The sequence below is a fragment of the Stylophora pistillata genome, chromosome 11 (assembly GCF_964205215.1).
Source record: "Stylophora pistillata chromosome 11, jaStyPist1.2, whole genome shotgun sequence".
Taxonomy (NCBI): Eukaryota; Metazoa; Cnidaria; class Anthozoa; order Scleractinia; family Pocilloporidae; genus Stylophora; species Stylophora pistillata.
The window spans coordinates 62,501-75,280 of NC_142529.1; the positions used below are offsets into that span (position 1 = coordinate 62,501).

At 38.4% G+C, this 12,780-nt stretch overlaps 2 protein-coding genes across 3 annotated transcripts; both read right to left on the minus strand.

Annotated features, from left to right (window-relative positions):
- Positions 1-1,204: 1,204 nt before the first annotated feature.
- On the minus strand, positions 1,205-6,429 carry LOC111332293 (DEP domain-containing protein 1B). Of its 2 annotated transcripts, XM_022937598.2 has the most exons (10): positions 6,238-6,429; positions 5,340-6,067; positions 5,058-5,167; positions 4,503-4,556; positions 4,037-4,189; positions 3,698-3,864; positions 3,340-3,441; positions 2,858-2,926; positions 2,303-2,473; positions 1,205-1,786 (listed from the first exon to the last, which is right to left on the minus strand). In XM_022937598.2, exons 1-10 carry the CDS (start codon positions 6,298-6,300, stop codon positions 1,658-1,660), a joined length of 1,746 nt encoding a protein of 581 aa, XP_022793333.2. In that variant the 5' UTR covers positions 6,301-6,429; the 3' UTR covers positions 1,205-1,657. The 2 variants fall into 2 exon arrangements, with proteins under 2 accessions (XP_022793333.2, XP_022793334.2); XM_022937599.2 differs by lacking the exons at positions 2,858-2,926; positions 3,340-3,441 and having other exon boundaries at positions 6,238-6,428.
- Positions 6,430-6,976: 547 nt separating this feature from the next.
- On the minus strand, positions 6,977-12,639 carry LOC111332263 (deoxyribonuclease-1). Its single transcript, XM_022937557.2, has 8 exons — positions 12,059-12,639; positions 11,062-11,150; positions 10,830-10,916; positions 10,081-10,196; positions 9,498-9,765; positions 9,187-9,283; positions 7,642-7,693; positions 6,977-7,470 (listed from the first exon to the last, which is right to left on the minus strand). The coding sequence occupies exons 1-8, from the start codon at positions 12,323-12,325 to the stop codon at positions 7,067-7,069; spliced, it is 1,380 nt and encodes a 459-aa protein (XP_022793292.2). The 5' UTR covers positions 12,326-12,639; the 3' UTR covers positions 6,977-7,066.
- Between the last annotated feature and the right edge of the window lie 141 nt (positions 12,640-12,780).

Genomic DNA, 12,780 nt, shown 5'->3' on the forward strand with positions numbered 1-12,780 from the left:
TGTATGGGGCGGGTAGTTGTTGACATCTGTTTAGGGGAGTCTGTTCTAAGTTAGTAAACCAGCTTTCCAGAGTCAGTCGTTGAAAATAGTCAGTGCTGTAGGTTAGGCATTGCGCAGAGTCCCAGTCAATGTTGTGGTTGGTAAGTCGATGGTGTTCAGCAATGTGATTGCTGACATCACCTTTCCTCATCGCCCGTCTGTGTTCAGTCAGTCTTGTTGTGAGGTTTCTGCCAGTCTCACCGATGTAGGAGGCTTGGCAGTCGGAACAATTGATCTTATAAATCGTTCCCTGTCTGTTCTTCGGTTCGTCTTTGTCTTTAACGTTGGTTAGTAACTGACGTAGTGTGGTGATGGGTTTGTGGGCAACGCGGATATTGAAGGGTAGTAAGATGCACGAGATGTTTTCAGACATACCTTTTATGTACGGTATGGTTGCTGTAGTCATAGGGGTTGCGGTGTCGTTTGTTTCGGTAGTGGTAGTGGGTCAGTGAGTGTTTCGTCGGATGAAGTCGTTGTTGTAGTTGTTCTTCGTAAAAACACGGTGAAGGTATTTGTTCTCGTCGGATAAGCTGTCTGTCCAGTCACATACTAGTTGTGCGCGTCATGTTAGAGTTCTGATAGTTGTGGCTTTGTGTGATGTAGGGTTGTAGGATGACTCGTCTAGTAATCTGTCGGTGTGTGTCGGTTTCCTGTAAACTGTCGTTCGTAATGAGTTGTCGTTGTGGTTTACCAGGCAGTCTAGACTAGGCGATCAGACTACACCTTCACATGTTACCCCCGGGTTCAAACCATTTACTGCATTACGTAATGTCTGCAACACAAATTCAATGTCTATTTTCTAGGGAAAGTGCCAGTAGCTGGGTAATAAGTTATGGCCCAATGATAGTATAAGACAAAGGTTATACACACATACCATTATATTAATTGTAATATTTTTCTTAGAAGTAAAAACTTCGTTTAAAATTTCCTTCCAAAAATTCTAAATAAGAGGAGACTCAAATTTTTAAGATTGCATGCCTTCTCACATTAAGCACATGGACAAGATGTACAAGATCTCAGTAATTTCAAACAGTTCTTTGTTTCAGCTTTCATTTGGTATAAGTTTCATTCTGAAAAATTTAATTTTAAAAAAGTGAAAATTTCAGTGTCTCATGTGGAATTGCCCTCATGATAAAAGTGATAAAAGAATCATTGAGTAGTCAGGTCATTCTCCAATTCATTTATTTTTTCCTCCTTATTTTAGACCTCAATATCCTTTATAAAAATATCGGAAGAATTTAAAAAAATGTAATGTTTTTCAGGAATTTGTATTTTGTAGTTGTATTTTACTAGGTTATAAGATTCTGATTTTACTGATATCTTGTTTGTGAATCACTGATGAATCAAGTTAAAAGTTAGGGTAAATTGATCTTCACTTGTAAAGGAAAAGATTAGATTACCAGAAGTTCATTAGCCATCAGTTAGTTGGAGCCTTGAAATTAGCTGTAGATCATATTTTATGCTAAAAAATTGATCTATCCCACAATGATAAAAAAACATCACATTAACCTTGAAATAAAAAAACCCCTTATTTATGAAAATGTAAAGCTAAATATAATATTCCAGCTACAAGTAACAGTTCAATATGGACCATTCAGCACACTTCTAACTCAAGCTGTTATCGCAAGTTCTTAAGTATGGTGAGCGGTTTCATAACTTGTCTCAGCTTCTCTGATCTTTGTGAATAAGTTGACAAATTGTCACCTGGAAATTTTGCTTGGTAAATATCAGGATAGGACTTCTCAAACTACCAAACAAAATAACAAATCAAGATAATCATGTTTGCTTTTACAATCTTAGTAATACAAATATAATAATAAAAAATATAAAAAATAAAATATAAAATATAATATAAAAATTTTATTTATATAAAATATAAATATAATATTAAGCAGAATAAAGACAAGAGTGATGCTACCTGAGTGCAACAACTTACAACTTAATTGTTTAGTCCTCTTGCCACACTTCACTCTGCCTACATGTACTCTATTCTGGACCCTATCCCTCCAATCCCTTTTTTATCTCTGCTATAAACACTTACATGTTTACATCGTCACCTCCCTCTTGACAGTAATTGCCTTGCCCACCCCCCTCCTCTCAAGAGAGGTGCAGATTTACAGCTGTGGAAGGAGTATTTGTTTTTCTCAAGTCCAACATTCATGAATTACTGCTTATTTTGAGTATTAAAATTGTTTGCACACTACTTATGGGGTCAGGCAACAAAATAAATAAATTAATAGGTGTCATATCTATCAAAGCATACCACTTTGAGTTGCTTCTTTCTTTCCTTTGTACCTATACTCTCATCTTCCACAATTTTGTTGAGTAGATCCTTTAGGGAACGTTGAGATGTGATCAGGGCTTGTTCTTTGTACTCTTCAGGGGTGACCCTTTGACAAAATGATACTGTGGGACATTCAGATGGAACAACTGACTGAAAAAAATATAAACAAAAAGAATTAAACAATCACCAAATTACATTTAGAAAAATAATTGTTGATCATAACTTAGCCAGTGACCAGGCTCTCGTTATTAGCACTGTAGCACAAGTGTTTCTTTGCCTGCAGGAAAGTTAGAGGCCTTGAGAACAGCAAGCTGAGGAGAGGTCCCATAACTCTTGCAGACATCTCATCAGCTCACCCCAAACAAACCAAGCTAAGGAGAGGTCCCACAACTCTTGCAAAAATTTCACTAGCTCACCCCAAACTTTCTTGTAAGTGAAGAAACACCCCTGCTGCAGCACCTACAGGGGGCCTTCTTGAAGGCTAACTATAACTCTCTGACATTGCCACTTGATATACATAAAGTAAAAACAGACTTTGCTTTGTCGACAATTCCTCAAAAACAAGAGCCTTTGGTCCACTTGAAATTCAAGTCCTTCAGGGTTCTGAAATGACAACAGATTAGCAAGCATAAAACAGTCTGTCAATGAAAGAAACCTTTACTGCAAATTAGGAATCTCTGATGAGAAACAATCTGAGTTGAACTTGTAGTAAAAACCAGCTGTGCCACAAACTTGAGACATCTATAGATGTAAAGAAGTTTTTCTCTTTTTGGGATTAAAAATTTCAAGAATTTCTTTTAAGATTTGATAGGAGATAAGTTCCATTAGACAGGAAAAATCACAAATTAAAATAAGCTACCTCTCCATGAAAAAAGGTAGGAATCAGCCTTAGCAAGGTCTGTCAGTTAAACTCTAGCCAATTGGGTAATGCTGTGTGTACAATCCTTGTCCTACAGTTGGAGATAAATCTCAGCTGAAGTGTAGATGTTGCAGTGAGTGTTACCATTGGCCCCTACCTTGAAATATTCTGGAAACTTTTCCATCATAAAATACACAAGTCGTATAGCATCCATGTCTGCAGTTACACCAAACACAACATGGCTAAAGGACTGGATAAGCTGTCAATATCACAATGGAATGGCACTGAAATTCTCCACACAGAATCAATGTCTTAAGGTAACTTAAAAAAAAAAAACATATCATATGGTCTGATCATCCAGGTGAGAGCAGTCCTGAGGAGGAATGCTGTCATCACCTCAGTCAACTCAACTCTGCTCATGACGTCCCAAAGGGTTGTCAAAATGTTACTCACTGATACAGTGACTAAACCCACTCAGAGGATCAGACTTCACAATAAATAAAAGGCTTCCTCACCATTTCTTTGGTTGGTAAATCATCACTTATGGAGATCACATGGTTATCCATGAGTCGAACCATAAATTTTAACAACATTTGTAGTAACTCTCTGTTTTTTACTGGAATCATCAAACAGCAATACTGTAGGGAGCGTATGGCAGTTAACTTACAATTGAAGAGAAAGTCTAGGAAAAAAACAACAACAACTGAAAGTTAAACTAGTCTTTGTCACCTATATATATCTACTTTCAGTGATAATTTCGCCTTTTCTTTCAGGGAGAAGAAAAATCCTTGGGATTTACATCTAGCCTGTAGTATTTACAAAATTTATCAGGACTTTTTAAAAAGTTAATTTACCAACTGTTTTTTTGAAGACTCCTAACAAATGTCTTGGAACAAGTGGGCACTTCTGCTCATCTTCAAAGAAACCAACAACGGCTTTGAACACATCACGCTCAAATCCAGCATACTTGGGCAAGCTTTGATTTTCAGAGTAACCACCATTTGGCCCTGGTAACAATGAAGTAATAGCTACAATAATTATAACAACATAGATAATAATTATATCAATAAATATAATAACAATCATCACAAATAGGATAATGATGATATAGATGACTATGTTTTGACTTAATACATTGTAGCTTTTTCAGTTTTAGACTATATCAAGCTCTAGCTCCATAGAGATGATGCAAAAAGAATAGACAAATAACAAGGTAGTGGAGGGTGAGGGGGGAGGGGGGGTCAGGTATTGCCATCCACCCTGTTTAGTTTCCAAAGGCCCACAGGTAGGCAAAAACTATCAAGCTATTAACATCCTTACAGTGTATCAGGCACTTCATTGCAGATATCAGCCACTGTGGCAGGACTTCACCAGCTGTTGAGTGACAAAAAAAAAAAAAAAACAGTTCTTTACATGTATAGTGCTGTTATACCAGGATTTAGAGTGAACTTTTTTTTTCTTTTATATTTATATTTACACAGGATAGCCCCTTCAGTGTAGTAAACACTGGTATCAACTGGGGTCCTGTTACCCACCCATTCCACCCCAGGGGAGGACATCCACCACACTGTAATCTCGTGCGTGGGAAATTAACGTCTCCCACCCCTAACCCTGCAGGAGACGGGACCTCCATGTACTTGTCCCTATCCAAGAAGACTAGAATATCTAACCATATCTTGATGTTATAGAAAGGTAGCATATTCTTCTCAATTATTTTAAGATCCCGAGTCCGGCCGGGGCTCGAACCCTCAACCTCCCGTATAACAGTCCAGCGCTCTATCCATTGAGCTAACCGGGAGGCGGTTAGCTCGATGGCTTCAAAACTTAACAATTCTTTTTTCTATTTGTTTTTCAGATACAAATAGCAATCCTCACCTCTTGGGATCCTCTGAAGTTGTGAATTGTGCCACACGCAACTGGTGTCATATCCTCCAATTTTCAAGGAGTTAAGGATTGAATCATCAAGATCTAGAAGCCTTCTTAACCTGGAAAAATATACAAGAAAATGTTAGAGCCAATCCTGAGCTGAAACCCCATAATGAGTGGATCCAAGAGAGGGTTTTTAATTTGTATGTCATCCGTCATTCACTTCCCTTTCAAAAGAATACAAACGTTCAAAACATCGCAGGCTGTACATTAAGTGGCTTGCCAACATACCGGGTGGTAGCAATGTTCCACCAGACTTCACTGATTTCTCTCTCTGTTAGGGATCGCCGATTTTCGGCAACAAGGGCTGCTGGGTTCATTATAACGTCCTCCAGGTCACCGTGCTGTATATTACTCCTTCTCCGTTTCAAGGAGCTTTTAATTTGTCTTCGTTTTGGATCAGTTCTTGTTGCACTCCAAACATTCACTTTATTAACAAGCGGTGTTCTTGATGGTGCTGCACCCATGGACCTCAGGTTATATGTACTCTTTACCACTGGTTTTGTGATTCTCGGATAATCTGGGCCTTCTTCCTCTGTCAATTCTTCGATTGGTGTTTCATCCTTATAAATCGAATTCATTACCTTGTCCTCTGAAGTTTTTCCTTCATCCCTTGCTTTCTGTTCTACAGGTTTCTCACTTTTTAGAGATTGAGTTGTCTTGTACGGGGAATAACGCGCTTTATCTGAAAATCGATACAAATGGTTATTATCTTCGAACATTCCATTATATTGCTTTCCGCGCGCATCCGTTAGAATACCGTTTTTCAGAAACTTTTGGCACAGCTGCACAGCCTGTTGTCGAGCTACATCAGCTCCAAAATTGGGATTATCTTTCAAAAACCCGTGAAGCCAATCCAAAGCTTCTGAAGCAACAAACACATCTTCATAAACTTTCATCCGCCATCTTCTTCTTTTCACTGGAACATTGAGTTTCATCTGATGAACAACTTCATTCCACTGTTAAAAAAAGCACCATATTGAAACCTGTTAGAACCTTGAAGGCATTAATTTAGATAAATCTTAAAAATACTTTTATCGAATTCAAAATCTAATAAAAATTACATGCAATAAGAAGCGATTGAAAGAAAGTCCACGAACATCGTTTCCGAACTTAGAAAGACACTTACAAGTTTCGTCGCAGAAAACGGACCTCTGTTTAAATCACTACTGCTTTCCGTGTTGTCATTCATTTTAAAAAACTCTTATTACACATACGCATTCATAAAATTCATTATTTCGTCTTCGAAACGACACATTCCTACGCATCGAGAAAGACAAGAAGCCATTTTGAAATTCGCCCCAACAACAAATCTTTGCTGTGATTGGACAAACATCCAACCGAGAGCCCCGGGAACAGGTAAGCCCGCAACTTGGATTTTTGTCAATGGGTGCAGGGTGCACGTTAACTGCGCCCTTGTCATTAATGTGAAACATATTATACTGTTCCTTTCCGATTTTCCGAGGCAGTGAGTTTCTGTTCCCTCTACATTAATCTAAATCGGGCACTGAACACAGCTTAGGAGGCAGGCCGCTTCTTGAGAAAAGCAAATTGTTTGCTCAATTTTAGCTCCTTTGAGTCTACACATAAAGGAAAAACAAGGGTAGTTTTTTTCTTATCCTTAGAAGAACTTGAATTGGGAGGCTAGCTTGCTCTCCTATCTACGTCTTTGTCTATTAATGCAATGACATTTTCTTTTTCTCGTCCTGCCTTGTATTCATTCCGACTGATTTGTCTATCTGACTTTTAAAGGGAGTAGGTGTGGTCCAGTGCGGCTAAAGTTAGGGTGTTGCCAACATGTTTCCCTTTAATGTAGAGTAGGGCTGCCTAAGTGTTTCCACCATTGACGCTAACACCAAAATAATAAATGAGTTAAAGTCTGCCATCGAAATGGTACTTTATTATGCAGCCACAACATTAAGGATACAACTTGAGTATAAGAGTTGAGCTTGCCCTCATCAGTTAAATAGCAAAGAGATCCAGCAGCTAGGCTGAGGGTACATTTCACAAACAAGTTTAACAGTTCCAGTTTTGTTATACAATAATTGTTCTTCTTGTATCCATGGTCCTGTCAAAAAGAACTCTGTGTTTTGGGTTTGAGCAACAGTGATGATGGAGTCAGTGGTTTTTTCCTTTAGGATTTGAACTACACCGAGTGCTTCCTTGATGTTTACAAAGTCTTTTCTGAATATCATTCTGCTGGTTGCTCTGGTTTTAGTATATGTTCTTTCAACTGTGAATTCTGCTGCTTCCAAAGTTTTTCTCTTCCCGAATATTTTTCTCTTGTTCAGACTTGGAGGCAGTTTCATTTTGAAAGAATGTTCAACACTCCTTGATATGGAATTCAAAGCTGTAGCCAGTTCTTTGAGAGAGAAAAAAAATTATTGAAATGGCATTATTATCTCTTGCCTGTCAGTTTTTATTTTCAGGGCCTTATATAGTAAAGGAACCGTGCCGCGAAACAAGTCGGAAAGAGTATTATCACTGAAAGACATGGATTTCACCATTTTTTGCCTGAATAAGCAATTCTTACCTTTCGTAACAATTTGCATTTCAATTGGATAGTGATCACTCACAAGAACTGCCTGAAATTAAATAGCAAGTACTATGAGAATAACATAAAATATTATAGGAACACTGAACACAGTAATGATTCAGGGGTTTCATTAAAATTTGGAGCAGGAGGGCATCTGGATTTCACAGGCGAGCATCTGTCTGCAAGGCCCAAAGGGCCTTGCCTTCTTGGGGGCTCGGGGGGGGGGGGGGCATGCTCCCCCTAAAATTTTTCAAATTCTACAGTTGCAGAGATGCAGTTTCCATCATTTTATAGCACAAACTAACATCCCAAAGTTACCAGCTCTTTTTAAATTATGATTTGATGCATCAGTCAACAGACAAATTAGTAGATTTGCTTTTGCAACATTTGGTTGCATGGTAAGGTCACTATAAGCTGTTGTAGTAACATCATGTATTTCATTATTTGCCAAGTTCTCGGAAGGCGTTGTTTCTCTGCAGCTATCATTTGCTGGGATCTCAGATGACACGACGGTTTCTGCGCAAATATAGCGTGGAATATAAGTGTAAACGATTGATAAGTTGTTCGTTTCAGAGGGTCTATGATTTCAATAAAAGTATAAAAAACGAAAAGGTGTTGGCGTTAGATTTCCTCTATTTTCTAATCTTACTAAGATGGTTCTGCTAACAAACACACGGGGTTAAAAAGTTCTTTTCTTTACAGTTGCCGTGAACGAAAGATTTCTGTTACCACACGAGTAGAGTTTATGCATTCCACCATCCACAGACACAGACGAAGAAAAGTTAGCAGCTTCTACAACAAATTGACTTTCAGTTCCCGTCACTCGCAGAAGATTCAAATTTCAAAAGTAAATCAGAAAAGAATGGAGCTTTTGGGACAATTTTCAATCACTATGGGAGCTGCATGTCTTTCTGAACATAACTCAAACTTTAATTTAGTGCCAACTGGTTGTACCATTTACGTAATGATACGTCTTGCAACTCGAGCCGGCGGGGAAGAAATTGGTCACGTGCTAGGCAACCAGTTGAGAGAGCTAGCCGACTAAGATAACAATCTTAGAGAAAATAAACTTCGTGTATTTGATAAAAAATGGAAAAACTAATTTATTCCAAGTACTGCTATTTTTTTATGATTTGGCTTTACTGAAGGCACTTACCGCGACAAACCGTGAACCGGAGATTTCTGAATCCAATGTGCTAATTTATTTTAATTTACAGCATTCAGCCGTTTTTAGTCTCGTCACGCAACGCTCCTCCCCATTCATCAGGCAGATTTAAATCTGCCTTATGAGTGCTTAACGCACGAAACTCAGAGTTGCAGCGAACCATGTGTATTTTTTTCTAGTCACTTAATGTTATATAAGTTTAAATATATTTTTTTTAGAAGACACATTAGGAAAACATAGGAAAGTGACTTTTATATTTTTCTTATGGTTGAGATGTTAAAAGCAGCCGGGCAATGTCGTCTTCACAGCCGGTCAATTTTCCCGGTGCCCGGCCCTTAATGAAACCCCTCCAGTAATGTATGGGCTTGAAATAATACCATGGTCTCATTGATATCCAACTCTTGGTCATATTTATAACTCTCCGCACTTGACGCAATAACTGCATTCAACATGGCATCTCCAGCAACAACGAATCTGGAAAAAGGCAAGATGAGAGAATCAAAACCTCTGAGGACTAGCGTGGTTAACCGGCAGCAAATGTGAACTAATACTGAGTGCAGTGCAGTGCATTGCAGTGCACTGAATCTAATAAGACTGAGGAAACCTACAATCTAAGCACATTAAAGTGACAAGATATCTACTTCAAGAGAACTTTAATCATAAAACATCCGGTTAAACTCTAACTGACCGGTCATAGGCACACTGTTCTCCAGCTACAGTGGTATCTACGCAATCAGAAATGAGCCAATGAAATCGCACGTCATTGGCCAATCGATTGGTTTTCCATTTGCTGTCACTCATGAAGCTGCAGGCTGCATTTAAGTCACCAAGGATTATCACGTCTGTTATGTTAAGTTTCCTGATAACGTCGTCGTATACAACAACAAGTTCGTCTATTTCTTCGTTAGCTTTCGGCGGAGAAGTGTGAATAGCAACAAGCACAAAATCTGTGATATCTGTTAAAAAAAAGTAAAGATTAAAAACTAGTATGACATGACTATTGGAGCGTAAACATTCAAGGAAACTAACTGCGGTAGAGGTGTTTAGTCTAAAAAAGCCTCATCGGATTACGTTCGATATGATACGTCATATCCTTGTTCTGGAAATAAAGAATAAAACCAATCAGACTTTCGCCAGTCAAAGCGTGATCTTGTAGGGTACACTAGAGAAGCCTCCTATCATAATCTCAGACGATCAATGCCAACCTCTGTAAACCCTTCAAACACTCTTCTTTGATCCCAAGTCCCCTCGGGGTTTGACTACATACTTACCGGTCACTGAAGAGTAAAAGTGTACAATATATGGTTCCCTTTCAAAAGTATCACTCTGAAGATCTTCTCGGCCGTCATCGTAGGTATAATTATGTTTAACAGATAAAACGTCTTTCCTGTAAAGAATAAGGCTTCATTCAAGTTATTGTCAAGTACACTAAGGGGACTGCTTGGGGTGACCAGAGAGTATTAATATTGAGGGGTTGAGTTCAGAGGGCTTTCCCAGACAAAAAAGGGTTTAACTGTCTGCTCACAGTCGTCCTCGGCATTGTTATACGCATCGTGGACGCGCTTTTTTAGTACCTGCACCGAAACTATGGAACTCAATTCCCGAATATATTGAAAGAGCAGAAACAGTCGAAACATTCAAAACTAGGCTTAAGACATTTTTGTTTAAAAAACATTACTGTTAATTAATTACTTATTCTTATGTCTTAATAATCTGTTGTTAGGCGCATTGAGATTAGAGATCCACCCTATAAGCATCTATTTATTATTATTATTATTACTATTACTATTATTATTATTATTATTATTATACACTTGTTTAACAAATTTCGTCCATTACTTCATGTTGAGGGAAGAGAACTGGGACGAGTCTGATCTGTCAGTTATGCTTAAAAAAGTAAAAGGCAGCGACTATGGATGAAGAAAGGCCAACGTTCAGCAGCACAAATCTGTACCAGTAAGAGTACCAGTTTTACGAATGCAAAATCGTTGAATAAGTAATAAATTCTCGTTGACCTCACCTAAACAGGAACGCGTATTGTTCTTTGCTTGAAGATCTTCCAAGTCGCGGACTGATGGTGATATCGTAAATCCCTTTAGTAGAATTTCTGTAGAGTGCAAAAATATAAACAGATAAGGATAAAAGTAGCAATAATAATTGTTATAATAGCAACGAGAATCACACAAAAATGTGTTCTACTTACAGCACTAAAACGAAAACTGAAACCGTACCATAAAACTTTCAACACGTACTTGTTTACTAGCGACAGCAATTTAAGAATCGCTTTACCAGAGGCATCTCTGATCTCTTGGATAAGAATGACGTCATAGCGAAGAACAATCTGCAAGCGTCATAGAGAGAACAAAATGACACAATAGTAAACAATTACACAAACAATGGTCGGTATGACTTATTGTACTCACCCGCTCTCCAAAACGAAATACAGAAGAAGTGCCAGTCGATTAGAAGTACTGACCGTAAGACTGCAAACACCTGAGGGGGAGGGGGGAGGGGGGGGAGTTTTGAGTGTTTAGCGAGTCTATGTGTTGTCTCTGTCTTCGTTGCACTTAAAGCTTGCCCCATAATGTTACTTGCCGACCATAATGTTACTTGCCCCATAATGTTACTAAGAACGATTAGTAATACGTTCATGGCTTTGCAGTGACGTACAGTAACTAGTGAAAGAAGTGGCTATTCTGAAGGAGGAGGCGAGGGTTCATTCAGTTCATCTTTTTGAAATGGAACAGTCCGTGTGAACTGAACAGCTGTAAGAATAATCAACAAAAAGTCGAGCTAAACTTAGTTTTCTTTTCCGGTAAAGTAGTTAATTTTCATCGAAACATTTACCGGGATTTTACCTTTTAAAAAAGACAAAGTTCTTTCGCACAACTGGGAATAAAAAACTGTTTATCGCCCGAACAATCTCGCTCTAATTGGCCTTGTGGTAAGTAAAATGATGCCTCTTTTGCCCGAAAACATTCTCAAAGGAATTTCCGAGACAATAATTTAAATGAAACGGGACAGCATCAATGAATTTACCAACATGAACATGAGCAGTCCTCAATAAGTATAACGACGAGTACAACACTAAGGCCAACTGTAAAACAGCAGCATAAGATCATAAGATATTACAATGTCCCTTCTCTGCCCAAAAGTTTCTTTCCTTTGCACCAACAAAGCTACAAACTAACAACACACCGGCTACTGCAGCAATCACACTCGAAAAAGACAAACATGAGCTACACCAACCTTAACAAGAAGTTCTGGTATTCCTGGTGTCGCCATTTTCTTCTTGCCAAATATTTGGACGTTGAAAGCTGCAATTTTCAGATTGGTGGGCTCTTTCTGTGAATTGTCTCTTCCCATTCGTGACTTGTGCTCATCAGGAAACTCAGCAAAGAATGGCCGCTGAATGTTTTCGGCAGCATGCACATGCTGGCTAGCTTTATCAAAATTTTCGTTGAGGAAAAACAGGGAAAGTGTCGCAACGAAACAAGCCAAAGTGGTAAAACCCATTTTAACGACACTACATACCAAAGAAAAAAGCTCTCTTGTACCTACAAATTGGGAGACTCTCTTAGACTAATGTAACATCCCCGAAGACAGGTGAGATGGGCACTACATAAAAAATGGACACTTCAGAGTACGCATTAAATGCTACTTTACGGAAAATCAGGGATTAAAAAAAAGCAACCAAAACCCGAAAAAATAAATTACAAGAAGGCAGAGTCAGCCCGTTATAATTCAAATTCGCTCGATATTTTTGCCACCATTTGGCTTTACAACGTCCAAAAGTTTGAAAACAAGACAAAACGGCACAAATCAAGATAATTCGTAAGTTTTACGGTGAAAATCTACTCCGTGGCGGCTGTCTGACAAAGTCAAATATTATTCTTAACGTTTCAAGGAGCTAAGTCTGTGTAAACCAGTAGAACTCAAGAAATCACTTCTAAAAATACAATCGAAACTGC